General features: G+C 42.5%; 1 protein-coding gene and 1 long non-coding RNA gene across 7 annotated transcripts in view; one reads left to right on the top strand and one right to left on the bottom strand.

Moving 5' to 3' along the window:
* The window catches only part of ST3GAL4 (ST3 beta-galactoside alpha-2,3-sialyltransferase 4), a 173,505-nt gene that overhangs the window by 86,918 nt on the left and 66,712 nt on the right, over positions 1–19,875 (top strand). For 2 of the 6 annotated variants that reach the window (XM_082200621.1, XM_082200620.1), the window contains 2 exons: positions 8,277–8,403; positions 11,018–11,090. In XM_082200621.1, the coding sequence (XP_082056747.1) occupies positions 11,052–11,090 (39 nt within the window). In that variant the 5' untranslated portion in view covers positions 8,277–8,403; positions 11,018–11,051. Of the gene's footprint in view, positions 1–8,276; positions 8,404–11,017; positions 11,104–19,875 lie in introns of those variants that run through there. The other 4 variants (XM_082200610.1, XM_082200608.1, XM_082200613.1 and 1 more) reach the window with 3 other exon arrangements.
* On the bottom strand, positions 963–19,861 carry LOC309519640. Its single transcript, XR_014213920.1, has 3 exons — positions 19,314–19,861; positions 2,276–2,329; positions 963–1,383 (listed from the first exon to the last, which is right to left on the bottom strand). It is a non-coding gene; the product is annotated as an uncharacterized lncRNA (long non-coding RNA).

The raw sequence follows: 19,875 nt of genomic DNA, 5'->3' as shown, positions 1-19,875 counted from the left end.
TAACACGCACCTGACCATAACATGCACATCGTTTTTAGAGGAGGAAAACAAGGGAAAAAATATTCTGAATGAAACAGTGGACGTATCATTTTTGTGCTTCATGCTGTGGCCACAGACATGTGATCTGATGGTGAATTTGGGGTGACCCAATGCAAAAATCCTGAGAATCCCTGTGGATCCATGCTTTGTAACCACGTTTTTGCACCATTGCAGCCCCAGGCAACAGTGGGTGCGTGATTTTTTTGGGGGGGGGCAGGCTGTAGCCATGGACATGCTGTGTGCTCTGATGGTGAATTTGGGGTGACCCAATGCAAAGATCCTGAGGATCCATGTGGATCCATGCTTTGTAACCACATTTTAAGTGGGGAGGGAAGGAAAAACACAGAAGGCTAAGAATGCAGGAGAGGGCTATAACGTGAGGAAAGGAAGGCAAAAGTTTCCCCCCACCCACCCACACAAGCCAGCCAGCGTGTGCTCTCTCTCTCTCTCTCTCTCTCTCTCTCTCTCTCTCTCTCCCTCTTTAAATGGAAGAAAGCATATTTGAATGCTGTGTGTCTCCAAAAATAAAAAGCAGGAAGTCAAATCAGAATTTTAAGCCGAACCTGTAATCTCTCTTCCCTTCACAAACATTGTTCCTCCGGAGCAGGGAGAGGATAGAAGGACGGACGCTCTGCTTTCCTCTCTTCTTGCCTGGAGGGGAGGGGCTTCCCCTGCTCTTTGTTCCGTTTGAGCAAACACAGCAAGGAAACAGAGAGGGCGGGCAGTAAGACCCTGAGGCAGAATGCAGGAAAGCAACAGCTTCCTCTCTCACGGAGCTCCCTTCTCCCTGAAGCGCGGTTTGATTTTTGCCTCATTTTTCGGCTCCAGGGACCACACATTCGCTGCATAACACGCACAGACATTTCCCCTTCCTTTTTAGGAGAAAAAATCTGCGTGTTATAGAGCGAAAAATACGGTACTTTGTACCTTGGCCAATACCTGTACAGCGCTTCGTTTGCACAAAACTGAGCAACTGGAGGACTAGTGTCATGTTTACAGTAGGTGTGTGCGTGTGAACACTTTACATTGTTGAAAGCCAAATAAATGCAGGGCATTACCTAACTAAACTTGAGGCAGCACAATAAAGATCTGTGCCAAAGTATATTTCAAGTAGGTTTAACATAATTGCTGTATGATTCGGAGCCATGCTGCATAATGCCCATTAGTTTCCATAGCCTAGAGCAGGGCTCCCCAAACAGTGATCTGCTGGCTGACAGTGATCTGTGAGCTTCGTTCAGGTGGTCCTTGGTGCCTTGTGCTTGGAGACGGGAGACGTCACATCCATCAGGCTTAATAGTCACATTGATTTTAATTTCTTTTATATTTTGCTTACATTTCTTGATTCTGTGGAGTACAATATGTAGGAAATAAAAGATGCAATAACAATGCAATTTTTTAAAAAATAACAGTAACAGGAGGTTCTCAGGTAAAGAGAGTCCTTTCATGCAATCGGCAGCATAGCACTGGTTGCTGGTGCCTGGGGCAGGCACACGTGCACTGGGTGGGTGGGGCATCAGCCCAGCCCTTGATGCTGCCAGAGCGACCCCATCCTCTCCTCCACTGGTGCAAAGTGGGGCCATGCTGCTGGGGGAGCCCAGTCAGCTGATGTGGTCTTTGGTGACTTCCAAAACGGATTCCGTTTGACTTCCAAGTTACGACTGTATTAAGGAAGGATGGCAGTTAATACTCTGACAACATCTGGTTGGGGAAGCCTTTTAGACCATTCTCCTCCTCTTCCTTCCTCATAAGATACACAACAAAAAACTATAATACAGCACATTAGTGAGCAGTTTCAAGCTGTTGTGATGACCCTACATAGAGAACATCATATAAAACTCTTTGAAAGCTATTCATCCCTGCAGTCTCTAACTACTGGGAAATAAATATTTAAGGATAAATATTATGTCACACCATAGCATTGCTAAGTGAACCTCTTGGGTCAGACATTTTGTTGGATCATAACATTTATGTCTAGACATTTCAGCAATGTGCCACCCTAGACAGCTCATAGTGGGAAAGCGGAGAAACCTCGTGACATCCCTCCAGTCTTCTTCCAACATGTAGTCCACACAAATATAAACTTCAATAGTACTTTGGCACAGAATCACTTGTTAACTCTCGGGAAAACAGATGTATGTGGGGACGCCAACTCATAAAGTGCCGTTCAGAATTGGTAAATATTGTAAAAATATAAAACAGAAAATAAAAGTGGAAATCCTAGTTAAACATTACTTACAGTATGGGTGCAGGGCATGAGATAGGAGACTTTGCTTTGCTGAGCAAGTTGTTCCTATAAAGAAGGAATATATTTAGATATAAACTCCTCTGTGTGGATTACGAGGCTTCATACTAGAGAAGGCTTAACGACAAAGCATAATATTTGTTTCTGTTAAGATAAGAGTATGAGTTTCCTTCGGAAACATGATAGTAATACGTTCCTTCACAATGGGGTCACCTCAGCAATTAGGGGTGCTGCATTTTGGGGGTATCTGTACTGCTTTTGATTACAGTGCAGCGGCTGTCAGTCAAGTCATAGCATGATAAATGTGAGATTTGTGGTGTGGTATGTGAGTTATAATAGAATAAAAATTTACCAGATTATCAACCTGTTGTTTTCAAAAGCTGGAACAAGGCCTTTTGAAGTTACTGGTAGTTAGGGTTAGATGTTTTAGGATACAGTGGGTTATATTTATATCTGTGTATGAAACAAAATGTGAACCAATTTTGCTTGGATATGCTGCATCAGAAAAAATTGTCATAAGCAGTTTTTATCAAGAAGCACTACACAAGTTTTGAGTTTTATTGAACTGTGTGTGGATAAATACAGGTATATAGGCTGTTGGGCTGGGGAGACGAATCGGTGTTTATTTTTATATGCCTTTGAGGCTTATCTGATTCTCTGTAGTTTATTGCAGAGTGTGTTGAATATTGCTTACAAGTTGAGCGTTTAAACCGTATATATTGTGAAAATTATGGTTTGAGACTGAAGTATTTGTTCATGACAGCTTATTAGGTGTTATACACTTCCTAGAGTGTGTAATTTTGTATGCTTTTACAACCCCCCCCCCTTGATAAAGAGTTTCATGAAATTGTGTTGGGACCACATCTACTTGCACAGTTATTTTTGTTTTGTCTTTGACTGTGTACCCATGCTTATACCCTGTAACTTGTAAGGCAAGTGTTTGCATTTTGAGACCCAGCATGGCATACCATCCAAACACTGATGAAAATAGGGCTGTCCTATTCCATAATTAACTATTTATACCCTGCCCATCTGACTGGGTTTCCCCAGACGCTCTTGGCAGCTTCCAACATATATAAAACACATAATAAAGCATTAAACATTGAAAAACTTCCCTGAACAGAGCTTCATTCAGATGGTTTAGTGGTTGGATAACTCCATACCCTTCAACATTTCTCCAATGAAAATAGGGACATCCTACCATACCCTCCAGCATTTTTCTGAGGGAAGTAGGGACGTCCTAAGGAAAAGCGGGACATTCCAGGATCAAATCAGGAACTGGGACAACTTCTGTAAATCCGGGACTGTCCCTGGAAAACAGGGACACTTGGAGGAGCTGGTGTGGTGTTCTGCTGGGATGAGGAACCTGTGGCCTTCCAGATGTTGAAGGACTCCAGCTCCAGCTTCCATCAGCTTCAGAGTAGCATGGCCAATAGTCAGGGATAATGGCCCTCGGATTCCTGGAATGCCACAGGTTCCCTATCCCTGGTATAGTGGGTAGGGTATATGCCTGGGAGGGGGACCCCTGTCTGAAACCCAAGAGAGTGACTGCTGGTCAGTGCTGACAACAATGAGTTAGATGGTCTGACTTTATATAAGGCAGCTTCCTATGTTCTTTTGATCCCTCCTTTCCGCTTCTCTTTGATCAAGGTGGCCCAACTTTTCATGCCAAGTGGGCCGCAAGAGTACTTCAACACAGAACCCGTGGGCCACAAACTGAATTAAAATTCCATATCGTAGATTAAAGTGTTTGCAATATATTTAAGATGATTTAAAATACACAGGTAATATATACCCACAAAGACACAATTAATTATTAAACAAAGGTATGCACTTTCGATAACAATGCACTACACAATAAATAAATTTTAAAGGCTTTAATATTTTTTTTCTTGAATGTTGAAGACAGCCGCAAAAAAAGGGCCGCAGGTTGGATTACCCTGTCTTTGATATATTTACCGTATTTTTCGCTCTATAACACGCACCAGACCATAACACGCACGTAGTTTTTAGAGGAGGAAAACAAGAAAAAAATATACTAAACAAAATAGTGGATATATGATTTTTGTGGTTCATGCTGTGGCCACAGACATGTGATCTGACAGTGAGTTTGGAGTAGCCCAATGCAAAAATCCTGAGGATCCATGTGGATCCATGCTTTGTAACCACGGAGGAGGGAAGGAAGGGGAACCATGGATCCTCTGCTCACGACTGCAGCAGATCCCCACCCACCCGCAGGCATTCGCTCCATAACACGCACAGACATTTCCCCTTACTTTCTAGGAGGAAAAAAGTGAGTGTTATGGTGCAAAAAATACGGTATTCTATTATTTCTACAGCCAGGGTGGAGAACCTTTGGCCTTCCAGATGTTGTTGTTCCAGATGGTCCTTGACCATTTGGGCTGTGGCTGATGGGACTTGGAGGATGGCAGCTTCCTCACCCCCTGCTCTGCAATCTTGCAGGCATTAGCTGGGCTGGGCTTCACTTCAAGAGAATCACTGTGTTTCTGTTTGCTAGCTAAAAGGACAACTATAGTGGTTACAGGTGAGAAGGAATTGCAGGCAGACAGGTGGGCAGACTCTGTGCCCAGCATAGAAATGCCACAGAATTCTGCAGGAGGGATAGTCCCATTTTGATTCTTCTTTTGCCAGCCCTCAGCAGGCTAGTATTTCATTTTCGCAGGCTACATAAGTTTTGTGGGCTTTTTTGTAACCTTAGCAGCTGCCATCGCTTTCCAACTCACTCCATGCTGTTTCACAATCACAAAATCCGTCCATATAGCCAGAGAAGAAAGAAGAAGATGTCGGTGGTATAACATATCCAATCACATTTTCAATAACGTGCAGTCTCTCTCTACTCTCCCTTAATTTTTATTTTTCATTTTTGAATATGTCCACTAAATGTGGAAAATGTTGCCTTTTTATTTTTAACATCTCCAGCAGGCTTTTACTGCTGCAAAAATGCTATTTAACATGAGCAGTGATCATGTACTAGACACAGATTCAAACAGATAGATGGGGTTTAGACAGATTAGAGGGCCAGTTGTTCTTAGGAATTGATAGCTAAGGCTCCCTCTGCTTCTCACCTGTATTGAAATTGTTCCTCAGAGGCAGTTGTACATTTTTGCCTATATCTATCTATCTATCTATCTATCTATCTATCTATCTATCTATCTATCTATCATCTATCTAATTTGTATTTGTTTCAAACATCTGTATTTGTTTCAAACCCTATGCCCAGGTTTCAGTGTTCGAAACTCCCATTGTTCTAGGTCAGGGGTCAGCAAACTTTTTCAGCAGGGGGCCAGTCCACTGTCCCTCGGACCTTGTTGGGGGCCGGACTATATTTTTTTTTTTGGGGGGGGTGAATGAATTCCTATTCCCCACAAATAACCCAGAGATGCCTTTTAAATAAAAGCACACATTCTACTCATATAAAAACACGCTGATTCCCAGACCGTCCGCAGGCCAGATTTAGAGGTGATTGGGCCAGATCCTGCCCCCGGGGCTTAGTTTGCCTACCCATGTTCTAGGTGCACTTTGCGACAGGGAATTTCATTAGTGCGAGCAGCTTCTGAGCTCTGGACACAATACTGTGCTTAAGATTTCAGATTAAAACTGCAGAGTGGAGAGAAAGGCAGACCTTTTTCTGCCTCCCCACTTCCAGCTACTCTCTGAATACTGGAGAAGAGGCCCCCTTAAGAATATTGGAGGGGTGGACAGGGGAAGGACTACCATCCCATGTGAAAAATGAACATAATATTTTAGCTGCAGCTCATTCATTTTCAGGTTTGTATTCTTGTTATAAAAAAGCGCCCCTAGACATTTCATTGTTGCACCCATAACCTCGGTTTAAGGTGCCATTTAGCTCCTGGCTTTCATATCTCAGTTTTTAACCCTGCCAGGTTTTCACAGAGGGTACAAGTAGATAAAAATAAATGTAAAATATCTCCAGTAACTCAATAGACATAGAAACAGCAAGCCCAGATAGAATGAATGTAAAATGAAGGGATATATTCCCTTTGGGCCGTTACACTACCTAAACGCTTTATTTGGGCTGGAGGTCACCAGCCAGCTGCCTCTCGTTGTGACCCGGCATTATAATTCGGTGACTTATTTAGGGTGTCAGGATCCACCTGAGCCTCTTTTAAACTGAGTAGGACTTAGCATGCAGTTTGCACAAAGTGAGAGTGCGGCTGGGGCAATGAGCCGTTCTGTGTCCTGCCATTCCACGCTGGAGCCGTCGAGCCCTGCTGTGCTCTTGAGATTGCTTTGGCTGACCGCCTTTGATGCAGCGAACCTTAGCAGAACCTGCCAAAGGCATTTCTGCATGAAGCCGTGTCACTTCTCTCCTCAGGATTTGGAGAGAGCCTGCTTGTTTTCTTTGGTTGCAGCTCAGTGATTCACTGGGTGGTGAGGGAGCTACTTATCACACATCCTTGTTCTCCTGCTCTTAAGCCCGGGGACTTTCAGAATAGTTGACATTTTTATAAACATCAACTAATAGCAACAGCAGTGTGGCATAGTGTCAGAGCAAAATTGTAAGGAGACGAAAAAGTTGATCAGGCCTGGGTGGAAGAAGGAGGACTTCGCTGGCTGGCCCTGGAACAAAAATGGGAGTGGTACCTAGCAAGGCTCCTTGGGGAAAATGTTCCACGGCTGGCGCACCGCAGCAGGAAAAGGCCCTTTCTCCTGCCACCACCCACTTCAGAAGGTGTTGGGGAGAGATTATAAAACTTCGGCAGGTTCTTGTGGGTAAACTTCAGCAGTAGACATGAGGGAGAGCAGGACTCCTCTTTCAGGTATCGGGAAACATTGTTGGTAGCCTTGTTGTTTTTAAATCTATCCACCTTTCTGCTTAAAAGCTTCTGAGGTAACTGACAACTTTAAAAACAAATGAAAACGATACCTCCGCCTTTAAAACAACATTTAAAACCAACAAAACCAGGCATTCCGCCTTTGTCTCCTTTGACAGAATTAAAGCAGCACGAGCTTATGGTTTTAGTGTGTTTCTTATGCTTGTTCAGGTATGTTCCCTCTCTGCCATGGCTGCAAGGAGATCGGAAACTTTTCCTACCAATTTCAACTAGCCACAGTTTAGTGTTATGCCTGGATCCTAAACTGTGGTTTATCATAAACTATGGTTAGTTCAGACAAGCCAGGTTTATAACCTATGGCTTGAATCAGCTAGTCATAATTAAGGCGGACCGTTGCCTGTGTGAGTTTAGAAATAATGCTATGTTTGAAGTTGTGGTAAGGCTTTGCTGTTGTTGTTAAATAAGGTTATTTGAGGGGGGGCACTCTTGGCACTCTCGCTTTAAAATTCTTCAAATTGGCTGCCCCCCTGAAAATCTACAAATACCCCCCCCCAAGAAAATAGATAGAAGACACATGGTCCTGTGGAAGCGGACATGCTCCTTTCCATTCCTTCTCCTACCTCCCTTTTCCATTTTTCTTTTCACCAGTTGACACTTAACATTTTGTAGTTATTGAACATGCCCCTTCCTCATTGGACTATAAAATAATAATAATAATTTAATCTTTTAAATCATTATTTTGCACCTCAGGTGTGTTTTTCTAAACACTTTTTTTAATGCTTCTGCAAACCTTGGAGTTCCCTTTAGCATGTTGATATTCCTCCCCCCCCCTTGGTAGTCCTGTTTTGGCTACAATATTCTCAGGCTGCTATTGAAGGAACAAGATGGAGCAGGACCCATTGGAAAGGGTGGCAATCCCAGTCAGTGTGACACTGTTATTAGTCTAGGCTGACTCCCCCCCTCTTCACCTTATGACAGCTGATCTGTGCCCATGCGATAAGCAGATCTTATTTGCTTTCTGTTTAATGTACTCCAAAGTATGCAGCGAATGTAATAGCCATTTGAGTATGTGAAAATACGGCTTCCTCCTAATGAAGTTGGAAGCAACTACGGTACGTAATGAAGCCTTGCAGCATCCCTTTGAACTACATAGCATTGTTATTGTTTTTCTTTTACAGATGGGGAACCTGAGGCACAGAGAGTCTCATAATCTTGCCCAAAGTTTCCCACTAGCCCAGCTGGAAGGAGAAATCAGGAGTCCTGCAGCTGCTCGACACCACTGCATTGCATAGTGTGCAAGGAGGGGTAAGCAGAGCATTGTTGGTAGTTACTGGAATGAATGGACTTCTTTCCAATGACAACTGCATTGGATATGCTTTATTAAATGTTGTCTGCCTGCTTGCCTCACCTGGACGATGTCTACCAGGGTGTTGGCAGGAAAAAAACCTCGCAGAGAGAAAGGTTTCACCATGGCTCTTTGAGTTGGAATTGGTAGGAATAGACAGGGAGACTCAGTAAGCTACCTAGATATATGTAGACATTGACTGCTTACTTGGTTCATCTAGTAGAAGCTATTTCCACCCCTTCCCTCAGTCAACCATGCAGGCCAAAGTATAACAAAAGCTGTGATTCTCTGATTAAAACCACCATATCCCTTGTTCCAGAGGCCAGGCCAAGTGATGACTGATAGGATTGCAGCTATGTAGAGTTTTAGTGCCTTATCAGGATGTAAATGTTCCTGTTTACAATACAAATAAATCCTTTATGCAGTCTTTGCAGCTAATTGCACAGTGGCCTCAGAGGGAATGTTGAAGAAGAGGTTGTCATCATAGCTGATACTTTAAAATGTGCTACACAGACAGTGGTTATTGGGGTGCAGTCTACAGGCTATCAAGGGCTACTAGCAAGGATGGCTATTTTCCACGTCCACTGTCAGAGGCAGGATGCCCCAGAATGCTAATGCTTAGATGTTGGGTTGAAAATGAACGACAGGCGAGTAGGTAGGTGTCATCTGGGAGGCATCTCCCAAACATGTGTCAGGGAGTCCCTTTTATTGAATATTACAGCATTGCCACATATGTGCTTGTTGCTGATTGGTTAACACAAACACATTACAAGGATTGCATATAAGACATTAATCATCAAGGGATAAAAGGAACACAGAATTGGACAGGCGTAAAGGCCTCTTACCATGATTGATACAGCGAGACTTAGAGAACATACAGATAGGTACAGGTCAGGAACTAAATGTGCACTTAATATTCCAGGGTGATAAGAAAAGAATGTATACAGATAGATAAGGCAGGTCAGGACATGTACAGGTCAGGACATGTAAACTCAACTTAATATGAACTGAACATTGCAAGCTGGTGCCAGGGTGGCGAGAAAGGAATGTACCGAAAGGTAGCTACTCATCACTTAGAGAGCTGATGCTCTCAGGTACTGCTTTTGGGCTTCTCGTGAGCATCTGTTGAGCCACTGTGAGAACAGGATGCTGGGTTCTTCTCATGGTCTTACAACAGTTATGGAATCTGGCAACTTGAGCTCTGCTCTGGTAAACTTATGCCGTGTGGCAGAACTTCTCAATCCAGGCCAGAATCTGGTAGGTGCAAATTCCATAAGCATCCCACTTCCCCCCTCTTCTCTCATTTTTTTTTGTGGCACGCTGAGACCAGTTCCCACAAGCTTTTCAGCATGGCAGGATATGAGTTATCACAAAACATGGGTTGAATTGCAACTGGCTGTTTGGGCAAGCAGTTACCTATCCTTTTGTCTTTTATCCAGATTTGTGACTTAACCCATGAGAAACTCTTCTACCTTTGGTGAGATTCATGTTCTGTCTCCATTTCTGGAGCCTCTCTGGGAATGTTTTAAACAAAAGAAGAAACAAGAAACACAGATTCCTTTGTGTTTTCTGTCCCCTCTGCCTCCTCCCCACTTGTTTAAGCCCATTTCTACAAAGGGGTATTCTCCTTGTGTCCAGTTGCAACCCCCCAAAAGCCATCAAATGCCAAGACTTATTAACCAGAGGCCTTTCTCTTGGGCATTGCCGGCCAATTGGTGTCAAAGAATGATAGAAACTTTTTTATGTACGCCACTACAGCAGCAAGAATACTCATCGCAAGGTATTGGAAGACACAAGATCTACCCACTCTGGAAGAATGGCAGATGAAAGTGATGGACTATATGACACTGGCTGAGATGACCGGCAGAATCCGCGACTAGGGGAAAGAGACGGCGGAAGAAGACTGGAAGAAATTTAAAATCTACCTTAAGAACTATTACAAAGTTGATGAATGCTAAAATGCCGAGGTTTTGAGAAAGAAAAGGAGATGACAGCGATATAAGATTAAGTTGAAGGAAAGATTAGGAAGACATATGTTTGACAAAATTATCTAGAAGTTGCTGAAATAACTTTGGACATTGGGATGCAGGAAGGGGAGGTATGGGGGAGTCCGAGAAGTGAGGTTTATGAAAGAAAGGTTATGAAATTATACATGTTTGTATGTCTTTTTATATGTTTGTATTGTTTAATTTTTTTTTGTAAAACCAATAAAAAAATTATAAAAAAATAAAAAAATGCCAAGACTTATTGAAAGGTTTATGCAAATTCAACCTCAGCTTGAATGTGTACTGTGCTAAGGGACGGAGCTTAGTGGTAGAACATTTGACTTGCATGCAGAAGGTTGTAGGTTCAATCCCTGGCATCCCCCAGTAGGACTGGGAGAAAGACTCTTGCTTGAAGCCCTGGAGAGCTGCTGCCAGTCAGTGTAGGAAATGCTGAACTAGATTGACCAATGGTTCTGACTCAGTATGAGGCAGATTCCTAAAGCAACACTCAGCTGCCCATTTCATTTATTTACTGTGTTTTACTGCCTGCCCAATTCATTTGCATTTTTCTTTGTTTATTTCTCCACAGACAAAAAAAAAATGGGATTGTAGATTCCCAGCCCATGGAGGTGATGCTGTCTTGGTTTGGGAAGGAGAGGACTGTAAGTAAGTAAAGTTTTAAAGTTGCGTTATATGGTAGCTCGATGGTGATTAGGAAGCATGGAGACGTGTGAAATGGGACAGCAATGTGTTTCTCTCTCCCAATTTTATTTCTCTCTACGATGGGCATGTGGTGTGCTTTGGAAGCAGATCACAGTTCACCTCTGTGTCATATATTTCGCTGTACTGAGGTGATAACCAAGTGTCTCTCCATTGCAAATATAGCCAGATTTCTTAAAGCCAGTTGGGACCCTGTTTGGAATTAACACGTACTAAGTGGGAACCGCAATAAAAGTGTCCTACATTTATAGGACATGACTCCCCACCCCCTAAAGAATTCTGGGAACTGTAGTTTGTTAAGGGTGCTGGGATTTGTAACTCTGTAAGTGGTGAACAACTTCCCAGGATTCTTTGGGGGAAGCAATGTGTTTTAAGCATGCCCTAGATGTATGGTGCATATACAGCTCCTGTTCAGGATTCCATTCAACTCCATTCTAATCCCCTCCCCAAAAACCAGCCTTCATGGGGTTGTTTTGCCCCCCCCTTAAGAGTCTCCCCCCCCACCCTGCAAGCCTTGGGGTTTTCACCAAGCGTGCTCATACCTTCCACTTGGTTGGTGGGTGGTGCTGTTTTCACTACTTAAAGAGCAGCATTCACAGCTTGAACGTTAGAAACCAGAAGACAATGAATGTTGTGTCCTTCCTTTCTTAATTTGGAGCCAGGTTGATGGCAAAAGAGTCCCTCTCCATGCTTCTTCTCCCTGCTAGAGAAATGTACATATGCAGGCTGCGTACATAGAGGCTTCCCACACTGTGGCAAATATTAGTGGGGATGGGGATTCCCTCCGCACACTCTTGGAAGTTGCTATTTGCCAAAATTAAAAGAGACCCAGGAGATCAAATCTGACATCTCAGCTGTCTTACAGAGTTTATCCCTTACTGTGCCCATTTTACAGATTGAGGGATTGAGGCTGGAAGAGGAAAGAACAGCTTGCTTAAGGCTACGTAGTGAGTTAATAGCAGAAGTGATTTCTAAACCAGGAACTTCCTAACAGCTTGGTCTCTTCTCTTCTCTATTGTACCAGTTGTTGTCTTTTTAAAGTAGTCAGTGGTTATTCAGGTATCTTCACATCCCTAAGTTTAGCATTCACGTCATTGGATTTTAAAAACAATAGCATTTTAGACTACTTTTTAAAGTATATGTCTGATACTCCTGTTAAAAATTGGATAGGCACCATCTCAGTTGTTTTTTCCAGCACCTAATAAAGACCTTCCTCTTTCAGCAAGCATTTTAAAGTAGAGATCATTCCCAGTCTGTATTGGCATTGTTTTAAAATGTTTTGATTGTTTTATCACCTGTGTATTTGCCACCCTGGGCTCATTTGGGAGGAAGGGTGGGATATAAATAAATAAATAAAGTATTAGTAGCATGCGTTGCAAGAAAAAAATGTTTGTGGAATGTCCTGGGCCACTGTATTTGGAATCCAATAGCAAGAGCTTCCAACATGTGATTGTTATCGCTTCAGAGCTTTTGCCACAGAATTAGCATTCCTGTGTTGTAGCGATGTAGATCCTTGAAACATCCGCCTATTCAATGTTGACTTGGCATAAGATATCTTTTGGTTTCTTTATTGCATGGTAATGGGTACATATTGCTGTTGGAACGATAACCCTTATTAACGATCACTTAATGTTTATTTTGTTACCACTTAACACCTTTTAGCTAACATGTTGGTAAAAAGTAAACAGACTTTTATTCCTTCGTTTGGTGCATGTTTATGGATGCATTGAAAACACGAAATTTTGTTAGTTATTGGTATTTTACCCTGCCCGTGACCCATTTTTTTTGTCATGTTGTATTATTTATGTGTGTACGATTTTGTAACAAGAAAATAAAAAACTAACTTAAAAAAAATAGTAATGTTATGAGTCTTGAACTAGGTGCTGCTGTTTATCCCAAGTATTTTAAGATGCAGTCCAAGAATGATCATATTTAATTTTCCTTCTGCCGAATAAGTGGCACCAATGTAGCTCGTTTCCTCCCTGTCCTCTCCTAGTGACTCTTTTGATGGCTCTGTGTGAAACATCTGAGCAAAATTGCAGCTGATTTAGGTTTGATGAGACCCTAAGCTACTGAAGGTAATGGGGCCCTTTATATGTCCAGCTGTCCTGTGTCAACAACAAATTCTCGCTTTTTGTGTGTTGAATATATGCTATATGCTATTTATGGACCTAATAGGTATCTAAAGCCATTTGCACATAACAAAATAGGAGCCTATACAACACAAAACACTGTTGCTGTATGCAGGTTTTATTTTATTTGTTTTTTATCTTATATTTTGGAAATGTACATCCAGATTTTTCCCCTTTAATTTTTTTTGGGGCCCCCAATAGAGTGGGGCCCTAAGCTATAGCTTGTTTAGCTTATATGTAAATCTGGCACTGGGTGTAGGGCATTATTAGTTGTGGTATTAGCACCTAAACTTACATATATTGCATAGTTTCAAAGACTTTTTTATGCTGACAGCCCTGTGCAGTTTTTTTATGCTGCTTTATTGTGTTCTTATACAGTTATACCTCGGGCTACAGATGCTTCAGGTTGTGTTTTTTCAAGTTACGGATGTGCCAAAACCCGGAAGTACCGGAACGGGTTACTTCCGGGTTTTGGCGGTCGCACATGCGCAGAAGCACTAAATCGTGCTTTGCACATGTGCAGAAGCGCCGAATCGCAACCCATACGTGTGCAGACACGGCACTGCGGGTTGCGGACACTGCAGGTTGCGAACGTGCTCCCCACACGGATCACGTTCACATCCTGAGCGCCCACTGTATTTCTGTACTCCACCCTAATATGAGAGGGAAGTAATTAAAAGCTTTTATAGCACTGCTAGATAAGATATTCTGGGTATATTCAAGCTAAGCCATTTGCATATGTGAACATGCTCTTTTCTCGAGGGCGTTAGAGCCAGACGACTTTGGTACAGGTGTGGCTGTTGAATGCCAGAAGTGCATGTTAAAAAAAGGCACTTGTCAGCAAGAGAAGTTCTCAAAGCAGAAGTTGGCTTCAGCATATGAAAAGGTGTTTACAGTGTGAATCAGAAGAATGGTTTTGCCTTGGCTCTTGAGGAGATTCAATTGCTCTGCATGTGTGCTCCTTTCTTGGCAATTTGGTGGCAGAGCTTTTCTTGGTTCACATGCTCTGCAATGTTACACTGCTTGAAAATCCACCCATGAAAGTAGGCACAGCTGTCATCAAAAGCCGTTAACAGGTATGTGCACACCCATTTTTAATACATTGGACACAGGACAGGAAGTAAAGAGTCTGTCAGCTTAAATAATGCTTCCTGAGAGTGAATAGCAAAGGTTCATGCATGTGATGAGGAACCCTTGTTGGTTGATGTGGCTTTCATTCCCCCTTCTATGTTACCTCCAGGCAAGTGGCGCAAGTAGCAAATAAAGATTAAATTAATTTCAGGAGGGCAGTGGGACTCTAGAATTCTCTTCCTAACTCAAGCTTGCTTGCAAATCTATGAAAATATCTTCTAAATTCAGTCCTTTTGTTAAAGTTCTTAGATAACAGATGCTGTTTACTTGAAGGTGCTGAAGACAAAGATATTGATTTGGGTTGTTGTTTTTAAAAAAGAAGCTATTATTACAATTTGTAAGTGTCTCAAAAACTCAGTGAATTTACTATTAAAAAAAACAACAAGAGCTGTTGCAAATGATAGAAGCTGCACCTGTAGAATTTCTGCCTAGATGTCCCCCCCTCCACTTGTTGAGCTGAATAACCAAGATGTGAGGGTGCATGGAGTCTAATCTGTAAGCAAGCATAATGTTTAAGACCGCACTAAAGTCTTGGCTGCTTATGTGGCATGGGAGTTTGTTCTTTACCATTTCCGTATTTACTGAAGCTCAGCTGGAAATTGTCAGCCTTAACCTTCATCTTGAACCAAAGCTGCTGTTGCTTGTTTTTTTAAAACACATATTCAAAATGACACAAATACTTAAATGCCAACACTGCTAATGCATGAGCTTTAACAGGGGTTGGGCACCTCAAGCCAGGAGCCAGTTGTGTCATTCCAAACTCTTTTGTCTTGTCCTTGGGACTCTTCCCCAGGCCCCAGCTCTGACTGGCCCTGTTTTGCATCTTGCATAAATGGGTTTTTGTTTGTTTTTGCCTGGCTGGAATGTGTCCTTCCGGTCTGACAATGCCTCTTGCTTGCTTGCCTGAATGAATGAAAGGCAGAGAGCACTGTGCGAGTATAAGCGGAAACTAGCCTACTGTACGAAGATAGTATTTCCATTCGTTGCTCCACTCATTTTTGCCTCTGCACCACCAGCCTACACTGATGACAAAAGGTTCCTCACCTTTGAGTTAGAAGGAGAAACTATTTTAAAGGCCATCTGATTTGGTGTACAGGGGTGAGAGCTCATGGGTTCCTGTGGCTTGCAGGGAAGGCAGTCTTTTAATGTCACAATTTTTTCCTTAAACCTTTGTGGCTTTTTGCTTATGGCCACCCCTGCTGCCAACAAATCGGAGGGGGCAGGTTTCAGAGCTTTCTTTATTTAACCACACCAGTTAATCAGTTAAAGTTTTCAGCCTTTGGCTTACTACATCCCCAGATCCCTGGTCAGATAACTGCCTGTATTAGCATATCTTTGTAGCCATTGCAAACGTGGTGTCCAAAAGCAGCCTTTACAGTGCTGCTATGAGTGTGTTGTGTGTGTGCGCACGTGTGTGCGTCCCTCGGCTGTGAAATTTTCCCCAGTTGCTGACTCCCAGTGGAAAGGTTGCAGCTGTAAACAAGGTAACTATGATAAACACAAGGAGGGGGTATTCAGCAAGCAGTCAGGCTGCAGGTGTAGCTGGACCGCTGAAAAGATCACCTGCACGCAGATTAGCACAGCTAAGACACCTCAGGTAAGGCAGAAGCCTACTTTTGTGTGAAAGTGACCTTTTGCAGTGTGTGGGAGGTGTCTTGTTAAGGTAGTGATTTGTGCAGAAAACTATGGCAGACACAAGACATTTTAGTAGCTGCTTGGGAATAGGGGAAACTTGTTTGTTTGAGATTACAGTGCTGGTAGTCACAAAGGGTGGCCAGCTTGTGGCGGGAGAACGGTCACTTTTCTTGTGATGAAGGTCTGGAATCCATGGGAGTAAGTTGTAACCCTACCCATGGGCAAGCAGTCAGGCTCTGTAATAAAACTTGGTACAAGCTGACAGTTGAGGAGTCAGAGTTACAGAGCATGTGTATATAGGGGGCACTGCATGTTAAGCAGTGTATCAGAACATGTGGGAATTTTTGGTCTCCTTGACAAAACTTTTCTATTCCTTATCCTCAGCAATTTTTTCTCAACCATGCCTAAATTACCATTGGTTACAGTTTTCAGAGATCAAGTAAAATTGCACATGGGAGGGAGCAATGCAGCCCACGGACTAGCCTTCTGAAGAGAAAAGTGAACTTACCTGCAAGCTGTTGGGAATATCTATTTATTTAAAATATTTTAGAAGTGCCCTTCATACAAATGGATTCCCTCAGTCCAAGGGGCAATAATAAAACAGCATAACATGCTGTTTAACATGCGTTGCTGGAAAAGTGGTTGCAATCTGCTCAACCGGAGTCTGCATGTTTGCACTAACACTGTGTGCAAACTGAGTCTGTTCTTATGGGAACATTACTTAAATACTCCCAGCCTTATTGTGGATTACATTTTAGATAAGCATAAAGTGGGGGGATTAGTACCACTTCACCCAATTCACAGTTAACCCGCAACACTAATAGCTTAAAGAGGCTATGGCAGCCAATCACTAGCATGAATTAGATATATTTGTGGAAGGTATATTTATCATTGTTTATAGCCATAATAGCTAGAAACGCAATATCCCTGTGTTCAGAGGGCAATAACCTGCATATTACCAGATTATATTATAATATTACCTTATTAATAGGACCCTGATGCATGTGTCAAAATTTGCTACATGCTACATATCTGAAGCACATTTTAAACCAGCTCACTTCTTTCATGGATTCACCCATGTAATTATCATCGACTGTAGTTTTGTAGGAGTGCTTAGACACTTCTTGGGAGTCACAGAATAATTACCTACAGTATTTTAGTTTTGTAGAATATTTATACTTTGATTACCATACAAATTTCTTATTATTCATGGGGCATTACAACATTTAGGGTAGAAACTAGATACGAAGCCATTTACACAATTAGCAATTTGTTTTTTTGTTTGTTTTTTAAAGTGAATAGCAAGCACAAAGGTCTGATCCAGATCAGGACTTGGGCTTGCAGGGCAGGTTGCTGGGGAGTTTAACCCCTTTCCCCCAGTTGTAGCCTAGATCAGGCCAGTCACAACTGCTATTTACTTTTTTCTATTTAATTAGCCATTGTCTTTTGTTATATTCTGTTGGAAGCCACCCAGAGTGGCTGAGACAGCCCAGTCAGATGGGTGGGGGACAAGCCATAAATAATAATAATTACTATTATTAAATCACTATTATTATTATTATTGGGAACTGCAATAGGGAACTGACAGGTTCTGAGGGGATTCTGAGGAGACTGGACAGAGAACAGAGATTGGGGAGATTGCAGGACAGGGGGAAAAAGGAGCTGTCCAGAGAATATCATGGTGGGGAGGGTATCATCATCATCAATTTATTTGTATGCCGCCTTTCCATAGCTGAAACTGTGCTGAAGGCGGCTTACAACACGGCAAGATTTTCATAATTACAAACATAACAGAAGTCAAACAATAAATAAAACACATCAAAAAGTGTACAACCAAATGGAAACAATTTCCACATAAATCATAAGATCCAAAACAACAAAAATATCAATAACAGCAAGATGCTCTCTCTCTCTTTTTAAAAACATTTTTATTAGATAATTTCAACAAAACAAATAATCAATCCAAATAATCAACTACTGTACATTATTTTACTCCTTTTTATTCCCCCCCCCAATCCCTCCCTCTCCTCCCCACAAAGACTTCCCTCAGATCCCCTCTCTGGTTTGTTTGCACATTCCTCTTCTCTGCATGTTAAAAATGGTACATATCATTACCTTGTCTATCGTATATTCTATTCTATTTAAAAATTTGTGGGTGTTTATTAGCAACAAGCTCTCTCAACCCCCCCCCCCCGTAAACAATACTCCAGCCCAAGGATCTGTTCAACAGCCTCAGATTTTGTAGCTGGAGTCAGTCACCACTCCACTCTCCCAGGCCAGATGGGAAAAGGCCAGCAAGGCAGGGTGCAGGCCTTCCAGGGCTCACAGCCGACACAGATAAAAATTTAAAACAATACAGATAAAAATTAAAAAAAAAAAACACAATTTAATAGAGGAGCCCTCTCTGCTGAGCAGCAGCCGCAGGCCTTGTGAAGCCTGTCAGGCCCCACGCCAAGCCAGGTGGAGAGAGGCAAGGGCAGGGCCCTTCAAGCCCTCAGCAGACAGCCCTCCGTCACACAGCCGTGCCCATTCAGTACCCTGCCAGGGTGTAGTATGGCCGAGCCAAAGCTTACACCAGCGTGCATCCCTATGTCAGGTCTGCCAGACTCTGAATGCTCTCTTGTGTCTAACTTGGCTATTAGATTGCATTTCCTGTTTGCTTGGGGTTAGTCCATATTTTTATTTGTTTGTTTTAATTTCTACACCGCTTTATATTTTTAATAGAAATCTCAAAGCGGTTTACAGCATATTAAAATCAATAAACATTAGCCGGGCTATGTTCCTCCAGCCTCATGAGGAGCCTCTTCAGTGGGGATGGGTGAGTGTGGGCCTGGCCCCCCCAGGCCAGGTGGAAAGGGCCTTGCGGGCAACGGCCTCCACACCTCACAAGCATCAATTGTGCCTTTAATTCCATTGTTCTCATATTAAGTATAGTTTCACACATGCAAACACAAATGGCCAGTGGTGTGCATGTGGGGGGTCCATATTGGGACCCTAGTGCTAGGGTAGGGTGGGGCTTTATTTAAATGCCCCTCCCCATACAGTGGCTGAAACAGATTGAACCTTTTTTTTTTTTTTTTGCAATGCAGATTGCAGTAATAGGCTCCTCAATATGGATTGGGACCATAGGGTTAAAGCCCCCAACCCCTCTATAGAAGGGGCCTGATATGGACTCATGCTGGCAGCTTGTAGAAACAGCACACTTTGCTCAATGACCCAGTTAAGTTCACTGCGTAGCTTGAAAGGGACTTTAAATTATATACCTACCTGAGTTGTTCCTCTTGCTTTGCATCCTCTATTTTCCTGACTGTTAAATGAGTCCTAGGTTTGTTCCCCCACTTCTCTGTGAAGCTGTCCATTAGTCTCCCTCCACACACACCTCCTTTCTGGAATCATGGAGGCTGATGGGCCAGGAGGCACTGTGTATTCTTTGGGAGAAGACGTGCTGGTACTCCATCTCACTGTAGTTTGAATTCCTATCCCATGGTTCCCTCCAACAACAAAAACCCCAAGCAGAGCAACAAATAAATGTCACCATGTCTCATTTTGCCCTCGCTTGCACCCTTAAGGAAGCAAGATGGCAATATAGAATTAAAGTGTCCGCCACGTCATTAAAAAAATTGCAAAAATATTAATATTTTTGTTCTTTGAATTTGGCTCGTCTTGACGTTGTAGGAAGGGATGGTGACTTCATCCAAACAAAACCCCAATAGAGGTCTGGATCTGACATGCAACTTAAATGGTGGTGTTGGTGAAGTCGTGTGTGTGTGTGTGTTTTAAAATAAACAGATAAATTTTAAAAAGCCTAATTAATCAAACAGGAGCTGCC

The sequence above is a fragment of the Podarcis vaucheri genome (genome assembly GCF_965113315.1).
Source record: "Podarcis vaucheri genome assembly, chromosome: 15".
Lineage (NCBI taxonomy): Eukaryota > Metazoa > Chordata > Lepidosauria > Squamata > Lacertidae > Podarcis > Podarcis vaucheri.
This window is presented reverse-complemented; position numbering and strand designations above follow the sequence as displayed.